The sequence below is a fragment of the Haliotis rubra genome, unplaced genomic scaffold (genome assembly GCF_003918875.1).
Source record: "Haliotis rubra isolate DU_JTF1 unplaced genomic scaffold, ASM391887v1 Scf85, whole genome shotgun sequence".
NCBI lineage: Eukaryota > Metazoa > Mollusca > Gastropoda > Lepetellida > Haliotidae > Haliotis > Haliotis rubra.
Genome location: NW_025767579.1, coordinates 273,085 through 284,506, shown reverse-complemented (window position 1 = coordinate 284,506; position 11,422 = coordinate 273,085). Strand labels below are relative to the sequence as shown.

General features: G+C 37.7%; 1 protein-coding gene across 1 annotated transcript in view; it reads right to left on the bottom strand.

Annotated features, from left to right (window-relative positions):
• Positions 1 to 678: 678 nt before the first annotated feature.
• Positions 679 to 11,422, bottom strand: part of LOC124262666 (G patch domain-containing protein 8-like) — a 52,703-nt gene continuing 41,959 nt past the window's right edge. Inside the window, 6 exon segments of the mRNA XM_046697174.1 lie at positions 679 to 3,797; positions 3,799 to 4,068; positions 4,156 to 4,308; positions 4,440 to 5,914; positions 5,916 to 7,066; positions 7,384 to 7,445. Coding sequence (XP_046553130.1) covers positions 2,997 to 3,797; positions 3,799 to 4,068; positions 4,156 to 4,308; positions 4,440 to 5,914; positions 5,916 to 7,066; positions 7,384 to 7,445 — 3,912 coding nt within the window. The 3' untranslated portion in view covers positions 679 to 2,996.

The window sequence follows — 11,422 nt, the reverse complement described above, 5'->3', positions numbered from 1 at the left end:
TTCACTGCAAACAGTCTATAGTGCTGGGTGGAAGGTTCTGGTTTGGATCAGAGCGATGTCGTATATTTCTAAAATATAATATGATTAATCTGAAAAGTCTCTATTCCAGAAAAGAAGAACATGGCAAATAATGAAAACCTGAAAGTTCTTATTTATTCTAATACTTATAATTTTCAGATGAATTTTAATATATATTAAAATCATCAAATTGGTCGAAATTAAATATTTGATTTTTAATTATTCTTAAAATCAGATATTTCCTAATAAATATTATTCATATATCAAAATATAGACTAATAGCTGCCCAGGTAAAACATGCTTCGAAACACTTTTCCTCGTGCAAGAATTTACTGTACTGTTACTTCAAACAAACTACCTGGGTTTGACTGAACTCCACAAAGTTAACATTGGCATTTTCTGTTCAGAGTGTGCAAGATGGGTTTTATGCCACTAGTTCAAACAGTGGCACTCAGGAACCTTCCACACGAGGAACAAATGCTTCTATTAACCTATGCTTAATATAGAAACCATCATTCATGATGCACAGAACAAAAGACTTCTTGTATGTATGGGTTAGCATTTCTTTTGTCAAACAGTGACATTGTATGTAGACAGTTCTGAATAGAGCAATATGTTTTCCAATTTCATAAAGACCACTAATAAGAATAAACAAACACAGACATCTTGGTATTTTTTACTTTCTGAGAAGGCAACAGCTATGTTACAATGCTGCATACATCACACATTCCATTCTGACTGGTCAGAGTAACAGGACAACATTTGACCTAGGAGCAAAAAGACCTCAGATTAAAACTACCATTGACTGTACAGATGAGCAAGGATTATAATACAATCTTCAACAATTTGCATATATGTAGCTGGGTACAAAACTCTCTCATATCGAAACAGTGGAATACACAATGAAATTCATGGTCACAGGCAAATAACTATTTCTTTTTTATGGCTATGAAGTAATGTCTCTAGAAAACTGCTTTGACAATGTCAAAATGACCAAAGCAAAATGTCTGTGACACAGAAGGAAGGTATATTCCAGTTTCCACAAATAAAACAATCTCAGGAATCATAAATAATAACAATGACATCATGAATCAATCGGTATGTGAATATGCTAGATAAATAGCTACATCTAATGACTTGATTAAAATAATGATTGTTTTCAAATGATGAGACAATAAAATCACCTGGGAGTGTTCAGGCACAACCCCTTTTACTTGGGACAAAATTTGGAATCTACTGTAGAGCTGTCTATTGGCATTAGGCTGGTGTGATTTTCTTATTAAAAGCATGTACACGGTACTTGTTTCAGTTTATTGTTAATTTGAAAATTTAATGACATTTAAGGCACTTAATAATCAACAATCACTACAATAATTTCATTATTTTCTTCACACATTATTTCCTTCATAAATGAATGAAAGTATATAAATACAACTAAAGGACTTTAATTGTTTTACTTTCACTTCATCGATTGTTTCAGATTCATAAACATATGCTTTCTATTTACACATACATGACAACAAAGAATCATAGCCCTGATTTTATAATGAATCTTTACCTCTATTTAAAAATAATAATTAAATATTGAAACTGTTTAAATGAAATAAAACTCCAAAATAAAATAAATATTAAGCCAGAACATATGCACAGAAATGTGGCATGATTCAACTTTCATCATTAGAGTCGATACACAAGTTAGTACATTAAGCCTTAAAGCGAAAGTTCATAACAGCATAAAAAATTCACATCTACCTACATTTCTCAAGTTTATTTTACAAAATCTTGTTTTGCCTCCTTCCTTCAACTGAAGATGAAGACATTCTGGATGTGAAAAACTATGTATATTCAATCACATGTTAAAAACGTCACAATCCACAGGTATACAGGTTTTATCTGCATCACAGAACTGGGGGATTACATACTTCCTGATTAGCTCTAAGAGGCATTACCTTAACCAGACCAGGCATGGCAGCCATTAATGTAAGAGTTCTGGTAAAAAGAAACTCACAATGTTCACTAAAACACCTTAAAGATTTAACTGAGTAGACTGACACAGGGTAATTTAAGTCATACTCTAGCACTGTAAAACTCCAACAGACCATGTCTATCATTTATGTCAAAAGCACATTTATCATGATTTCAGGAAGCAACAGACATGCAGTAATTACGACCTTGTCTACTCCTATACACCTTGATTTTCAAACTGCATCATGAGACATTATTTCACTACATATTCAGCTGGAAACATCATATATCCCATCGCTGCTAAAGTTATTCACTGTTTGTCTTCCAGTTGGCACCATTTGGCACTGAGCAGCATGTCATATGCATGACACTAAAGTTATAGCAAGCATTTTACATATCTGAACAGTCCAGCAACAAAAGGCAAATTTTCTATAATATATTATTTTCTATAATGTAATAATGACTTTCACACACTGTGGTTGAAAAAAAATGTTTATGCAGCAGCCACAGTTTCCATTGTTTGCTGATTGTCTTAGCATCAACTTAAGGGACTTCAGGAAAGAGGAAGTCCTCTCTAGGTATAAGCAACAGCATGTCTTGGGAGGGTCATCTATAATAACAACAACTTGTCATACATGACAATGTGTATTCCATGTCTAATCTGATCATAACCCTGACGGGACTCATTTTTTATCCATCCAATGAGTCAATCCTTGAAATTTGTCGTGGTGAACTTGCCTGTTTCAGTTCAAGACACAGATTCACTTAGGCTGGTGGTCATATTTCTCAGTGGACAATGACCATACAGGTCAGACTATCACAATCACATCTGTTACATTTGTTATAATCACACCAAAAGCATATCACAGAATAGGTTTTGGTAGCTGTCAAAAATAACAACAGATCTATGATTGCACTTTATAATTTACCGTTTGCACATACTACACTACGTGTTTTCCACAGCACCTTGAACTTGACTGAAGCAATAACCACTGTTCTATATGACACTTTCATCACAATGTTGGGCGTGGAATCCGGGGTATGAGAATGACAGGGCCCTGTGGCTGTGCAGGGATCAAAACCTGCTGTGACATATGCTGCAAACCAGGGATCGCAGTCTGCAACCCCTGCAAACTATGCAAGCCTTGCAAGCCTTGCAAACCTTGTATACCTTGGATACCTTGGATACCCTGAACACCATGCATACCTTGGAGACTCTGTAAGCCTTGAAGTTGCTGAAGGTTCTGTATTGTCTGGAGGCCATGAATGCCTTGAAAGCCACCCACACCTGCCGGGAAGTGCATGCCTCCTTGAGCTGATGCTAAGAGCTGACTGTGCAGGGACTGACCAGATGCTAGCTGTATACCTCCTGGGGTTTGTATGGGGAACGTTTGCATTCCTGACATCGGCGTGGCGCCAGCCATATGTGGCATGGCAATGACTGGAGCACCAGCTTGAATAGGCATGCCCATCTGGTTGATAACTCCTGCACTGTGTGGCACTATGATTTGTGGCTGAGCTTGAATTAGTTGTGGTGTCGGTGCAAACTGAACTGGACTAGGAATAGGTTGTTGTAGGATCAAAGTTGGCTGTTGTACCAAAGGAGACTGTGCAGTTGGTAGCAAGATAGTCTGTGCTTCTTCAACTGCTGCTGCCTCCTCAGCAGCTTCAGCTGCAGCTAGAGCTGCTGCAGCCTCTTCTGTATCCATTTGTTCATCTTCATCAGAGCTTGATTCAACAGGCTCCCCATTTTCTGCTTGTTTCTGCCTTCGCTGTTGTCTTCTTGCATGTTTCACTGCTTGTTGTTGCAGCTTCCCGATACTGCTCAGCTTGTTCAGGTGGAATGAGGGGTTCCATTGGTTTGGGTTCCTCTTTCTTTTCCTCTTCTTTCTTTGGGGGTGGTGGTGGCTGAGGTGATGGTGATTTTGGAGGTGGAAGTGGTGGAGGCGATCCTCTTGGCTTCATGTGATCTGGAGGTCCCATCATTCTGGGTGGATAGTGTCCCATTCCAGGAGGTGGCCCTCTGTTTAGAGGGGGACCTCGCATCCCCCGGTGGGGCCATACCAAGAGGTGGTCCAAACTGTCCTGGGTTTCTCATTGGAGGTCCTCTCATTGGGGGTCCCATCCTTGACCCTGGTGGTCCAGGACGCATTCCTGGCCCTGGACCCATACCTGGGCCACCAGGACCCATTCCATGTCCTCCTGGACCCATGCCAGGCCCTGGGTGTCCCATTCCTGGACCACCACGACCTGGAGGTCCCATTCCTGGGCCTGGTGGACCCATTCCAGGTCTTGGTCCTGGACCTCTAGGTCCCATCGGTCTTCCTGGCCCCATGTTATGACCCATACCAGGACCACCTCTGGGTCCCATTGGGCCATGACCCATTCCCATTCCAGGACCACCTGGCCCCATTCCTGGCCCCATTCCTGGTCCCATTCCTGGTCCTGGCCTATGTCCTGGTCCAGGGCGAGGACCAGGGAAAAAACATTCCTCTGGGAGGAGGTCCATGTCCATATCCATGTGGTGGTGGTGGTGGAGGCATATTAGGGTAATGGCCCATATCATGTCCCATTCCCATATCATGATGCATACCATGTCTCATACCATGCATCATATCATGGCCCATGTTTGGGCCATAATCTCCCATGTGCTCATCAGGTGGTGGTGGAGGTGGAGCAACAGAAGAATCTCCATCTCCTGAAGAACTAGCATTGGTGGTAGTTGTTGACTGTCCATCAGTTTGTCCAGGTGGAGGCAATGGGATATTTACAAGTTGCTTAGCATCGCTTTTCTCAGGTACTGTTGCTGCATCTTTTTCTTCCTTTGCAGGTAGAGGGATATCTAAATTGCTTTTCTTGTTTTCCTCCCCTGGTGTTACAACTGCAGGTGTTCCACTGGGAGTTTCCTCCTTGGTACTGTTATCTTTAGAAGAAATAATTGCAGGTACTGGTTTTGACGGCTTTGCTGATAATGATGACCTGTAGGAATGTCCCCTGGAACCTGATCTGTGTCTAGAACGAGATCTAGAGCGTGTATAAGACCTTGATCTACTATAGGATCTGGAGGAGCTTCTTGACCTTGAGTAACTTGATCTACTTGATCTGCTATAGGACCGTGAGTATGATCTATTTCTCCTTGACCTGTGGCGAGAATGACTTCTTGTGTAGCTTCTTCCAGACCTTGAACGACTGGATGACCTTGACCTGCTGTACCTGGAATCATCACTATAACTGTGGTAAGAACGTGAACGTGATCTGTAAGATCGAGATCTGGACCTGGACCTAGACCGTGAATATGACCTTGACCGTGATCGACTAGCCCTTGATCGACTTGCCCTTGATCGACTTCTTGACCTACTACTGTATCGGTCAGAGTCAGAAGATGAGCTGTAAGATCTTCGACTCTTATTTGAAAGGTTCTGCTTATCATTGTCCCTGTTTTCACTTCTAGAATTTCCAGATTTATTATCGGTTTCATTACATCCTCCATTTGGACACTTTGGAATTTTCTCCTCTTTCCTGGAATCCTTTTCAATCTCCTCACCTTCACTTTCACTGGTATCCCATTTAGATTTGCTGGTATCATCTGCAGGTTTGCTTTCATAGATTCCTTCAATCTTGCTCCATGTGTCTTCACTTTTCTGACTTTTATCTTTTAATTCTGATTTCTGTAACTTTGCAGGTGTCAAGTCTTCAGTCGTAGACTCACTTGCATTTCTCTTTCTCAAAGATCCAGTTTTACCATCTTGTACATCAGGAGTCTTTATCTTCTTTCCACTTTTAGCATCCTGTGGTGATTTCTGTGGTGTTCCTTTTCCACACACCTTATTCAGTGGGGATTTCATTTCACCCTGTCCTGAAGTTGACCTTAAATCTCCAGAGGTCTTGTTGACATTATTTGCAGATTTTCTTGGAGTAAGTGACTTTTTAGGGCGTCTTATCAGCTTCCCCTTCGTTAGCAACCAAAAGCTTACTTTCCTGCTTCACATCTGTCTTCTCACTTGCTGACTCAGATGAAGCAGTGTCCTTATACTCTAACACAAGTTTATTCTTCTTCGCTTTCTTCCTCTTCTTTTTGGGTGGAACATCTGCATCACCCTCTAAAGTGGCTCCTTCAGTTTTGACAGCTTCAGTGTCAGGTTCATTTGTTTTATGTTTGCGTTTTCTTCTCCTTGATTTCTTCCGTGAAGATTTCTTTGATGCCTTCTCTTCATCAGATGGCCCATGCTCAGTTTCACCACCCTCATGGTTCTCTCCAGTTTCTTTAGAATGTTTTTTCTTTGATTTCTTCTTCTTCTTTTTCGATTTCTTCTCAACAGTTTCTTCACCATCAGCTGTCTTATGTTTATGTTTTTTCCGCTTTTTCTTCTTCTTTTTATGTTTGACATTATCTTTGTCCTCACCATCTCCATCGGCTGGCTTGGCATTATCCTCTCCAACAGCTTCATTGTTATGCTTTTTCTTCTTCTTATGCTTTCGTTTCTTTCTCTTTGATGACTTTTCACTCTTCACCTGTTCAGCTGTGAATTCAAATACCTTTTTGTCATTTTTCCCTTCTTGTTTATCGGATATCTCTTCCTTTTCTACCTCTACTTTTTCAGTGTTCTCTGTTTTCTCAACTTCAACAGGCTTGGGCTCAGTTTTACTATTTTCCACTTTAACCTCAGAATCCTTCACTTCTTTATTACTCTCCTGAACCTCCTCTGGTAATGCTTTCACTTCTGGTAAGGGATCTACAGCTTTAGGCTTGGATTTCAACAACTGACTAAAGTCAAAATAGAGAGGGTTGCAACTGAAGCTCAAACTTGGTTCACACTTGGTGTACTGAATCATATCCTGAGGCCAGTCCAGTTCTTTGTCATCCTTGCTGAGGATCTTCATAAAGGAAAACTCTTTTTTGGAATCTGGAGTTTTTCCACTACTCACAGGAACAGCTTCAGTATTGCTATTCTCATCATTTTCTTTCTGCTCCTCATCTGGTTCTGGTGCAAAGGCAGCTGATGTCTCAATCCTGGCTGGAGCTGTCTTTGTGAAAGAAAAGCTGATGCTTCCTTTCTGATCATCCTCTGCAGATGCAGTAGACCTGCAACAGACATATCTTACATCAACATGTGATGGTACATTCAGAATATGATCAAAGGTATGAATGCAACCTCTTAAGTGAATACCCATTTACTTTTTAATACAACAAAGGGTAAATTGAGTGACTGAAGGTTGTTTTATATGGCTGTCCCATAGTGGTCATCTGTGCAGCAAATGATGTTTATGGGCATTGCATGTTTCAGTAATATAACAGTACTAACATCAATTGGCACGCCATACTGTACCAATGCATGAAATCAAATGGTTTCAAATATAATGTGAAAATAAGTAAAAACTCTGAAATAATCATGCACTTACTTATTCGAGTTAACATCATTCTTTTCACTAGGGTCCTCTTTGCCCGCGTGTGCACCAGATGCCTGTAAGATAAAAACATACCATCACTGCAATGTCAGAAAACATCAGTATCCTCATTGCACATCCACTTATAACATAAAGCTAATCTCCCCAACCCTACTGATAGGGGATAAAAACATTCCTGCATAAATCAATTCATGAAAATAATTATATCTGTTAGGCCATGTTCTTTATCCTTTTAGGTTTAAGTCTCTTATATTACAGGAAAGTACAATCAAAACAGATAAAAGCATAAATTTACTACATCACAGAATATTTTCTACAGAAATCGATCATCGTGATACAACAGTTGGAATTATATGAATGAAGAAATGAAAATTAATACAAACAAACCCAGAGATTTATCTAGGATTCAAAACTAAGTTCCCTTAGTAGACAAATTTTGAAAATATTGTGATAATATTCAATATGAATTATTATTTTTGGGAATTTTAAGATATTTAAAATTTTCATTCATACTGGGAACTGTAAGAGACATTTACTACAGGCATAAGGGTGAATATTGGCCTCTGTGTAGGTCTAGATAAATCCCTGTAAACCAATAGCACACACTGTCATACTCAATTAGAAATCATTTAAGAATGTTGATAATTGCATTTAACAATTCCAATATTTTTAAATACTTATGTAAAATCCAAGCAACCCTTTCAAAAACTTCTTGAGATTATTTTCAAGTCAATGTGACTTTGTCTACATGACTTTCAAACTGAGTATGACAACAGTGTAATACAATCCACAATTGGGAGAGATGAATGAGACATTGGTTTAACCAGAACTGTATCCAGTATGTAGTTGTCGACAGAGTACAATGTGCTTTAGATATTTGTTATGAGTGAGGGTAACCAACTCATTACAGCAAGCTTGTAACTAGAAGACATGCAACCCCAAAGCCAATAGATCTTACAATCTTCTGTTATAGATTGATCTTCTGTCTTATCATCTCATAAAGTTACAGGGAGAACACAGTTGACACCTATATATGAACAAAATGTATGATGCTAACAATGTATTTCAATAATCAGGTTAAATAATATTAGGTCTGTGGTCTAAAATATTTTTCTTTATCTGAAATGTGAGATCACTGTGGCTAAAAACAAAACGCTGAATACGCTGTTTGAAACTTTGTTTTGTGAAGAAGAAAAAAAAACTGGTGGAACTGAGGTTCTTATCACCACAAAATACCAATCAAAGACACAAATGAGAACCAAATTTACAGACTGTCATTGATTGGTTCACTGATGATAAGTTGATAATTCAGGTGATGTTGCACAATAAGAATTTGAAAGAGTTGTTTTCCTTTCTCTTAAAAGATCTAGTAATTTGCAAATAATATCATCATAAGGTGTCGATTGTGTTCTTTGTACTACTGACAGTAAACACAAGCAATTGAAGGGGAAACAGTACTGTTACTATATAAGTATATGTATCAATGAAAGTACACTAAATATTTTACTTATAAAATTCATAGTCAAACCACTAACAGTCTTTGCAATTAATTGAGAGAATAAACAATAGGTATACTTTATCAAATGGACCAGAGTCTACAGTGTTGTACATTCTTTCATGTATCCTACTGTGTGTGTTAAATGAACATGCTATGTTGATCCACAAGAATTCTTGAACAAAAATGTACAACACTCTCATTATCATATCTTAGTATTAACCAGAATGGTGATTGTCACATTTCCTAGAAATGACAATCAACATATATATTCTACTTTTTGATCTGGTGATATGAGATGAACTGCTTTTAACTGCAAGATTAATCTGGAATAATGCTGCCATTATACAAAACCTTGGATGACCATTTCATGTTTCTCAAAGCTTTTCTCATCAAAATCACTTCTCCATAGAATCTTTGAAAAGGATCTATGATACCTGATTTTTTTTTTCATGGTGAAACAGTTACTTTATAAGGTAATGTAACCTTGAAAGTGCAGATTAATGTAGTTCTGGATCATCCAAAATTTGATATAATGACAACTATCGTGAAGTGCAATGTTGATATGTCAGCACTCATACAACTATGTGTTAGCCTTACACAAGGGGTGAGAGTACAGGACTTCTTAAACAGTATCTATTATGGTATTTCCACTGTCACTGGGCAATGATTTTAAAAGTTAACCACAAATGTATGTAATTTGTTATTGACAATTATCTGCCCACGGTGAGGAAGTCATATTTTGGTCAAAACTATTTGAAAAGTCCTGAGATTGATCACACTGGTAAAATGTGTATTCAGATCTATACTGAAAGCAAATCTGAAGATCGAACATCCATGCTAAAATACGGAGCACTGAGCAAGTCTTCAAGATTAAAATAGAAAAAAATGTCCACACCACAATATTGTCAAGGCAACATTAATTAACTGGTTAAAATGTGAAATTTCTTACTGTTGTTTTGAAAAGAAAATATCAGCATTATATATACAGACTGCAACTTATGAGAATTTGTTAAAAGCTCATACTTTAATTAAGCTTTTACTTGTAGCTTTCTATTTAACACACATTAAAAGATTAAGCAAGGTAAGGAAAGTGGTTATTCTGACAAAAAAACACATAATACATACCATAACACAGTACAATCTCAGTGTGCAGTCACTAATTTGGTTCAAATAATTGCAACTAGAATATGTTTTTACAGCTCATTTGCATATCAGCTTTTTAACATATTAAAATTTTCAAACAATATAAAGCAAGCAATTTCAACAGAACTATTAATATTGTTATTGTGGAAAGTTTGAAATGAAAGCTCATTGTGTTGCTGAGTCCACTGTTCAATTTTGATTTGATCACCACAAACGCTAAATGTTTCATTTCTATAAACACACAGCTGAAGGTGAATTCTTAAGAATGAACCAGTGTTAGTACAGTAGAAAAAGGGCATTTCCCCCCATGGGTTAAATGGTTAAACAGGTACATATTAATAAAAAGAATAATTTTCAATTAAAATACATTCATGCAGAGGGGGTACCAACCAAATGATACAAAAACCATGCAAACAATATGTTTTCCCAAGCCCAGCCCAATAACAAGCCACACTGACAGTGTTGACCTGAACCACACAGTTTAAATCTTTTACAGCACAGCTTGCATATATACATATATATGGGAGGACACATCATGCCATGTTGTTGTTCTCTCTCAAACTGTATCATGTTACTACTTTGATTTTGCTCAAATCATCACACATTCTTAGTTTACAGATCTAAGCATAAATAAGCTATCCCTAATATGAATGCTTTTGGCAACCTCAAAATACACAAACAGAACAGCTGCACATCCAAGAGAGTACCATAATCGACAAAATTAATGCCCGAGAGGCTACACAGGAACAGCAGTTATTAATTCACTGGATCAATAGAACATTGCAAACATGTAACAGCAGTTCCAACTTTTGTTATCAATACATAATGGAATACAGATCACATATTCCAAACTTATCAAGTAGAAAGCATGTTTAGTTACCGTTACAATGAATACCAGCATCAAAATGGATTGACATATAACAAGTCAAGAACAGGAATCAGCATAAGAAAGTAATGCAGTTTAGGGGATCTTGGGGGGTGCAAGTGTTATCCTTGGAGAGCACAAATTTTGTCAATAACAGTATCACTCCCTATCTGCAAGTTTTTCACTGAAGATATTGGAGCACAAGAAGTTTAGTAAACTCAAACACTCTTATTATCAGATGGTGAAAGCTAAGCATGGAAAGTTTTGCATTGCTTAGAACATGTCTACAAAAGAGGTTTTGTTCCATGAAATCAATAAATTATTTTTAGCCCATTCAATTCAATTCAAGGCTATTTTTACTGAGGAAAAATACCCAAGTTCACATTAACGGAACAAATCATATATAAACAGGGTAACTGGATTAAATAAACTAATAAAAAAAAAACAAATCAAAGAAAACTGACGTTACTCTGAATTTAATGAATGAAAGCATCAGCAAGGGGAAATATTGAGGATTGAGGTACACA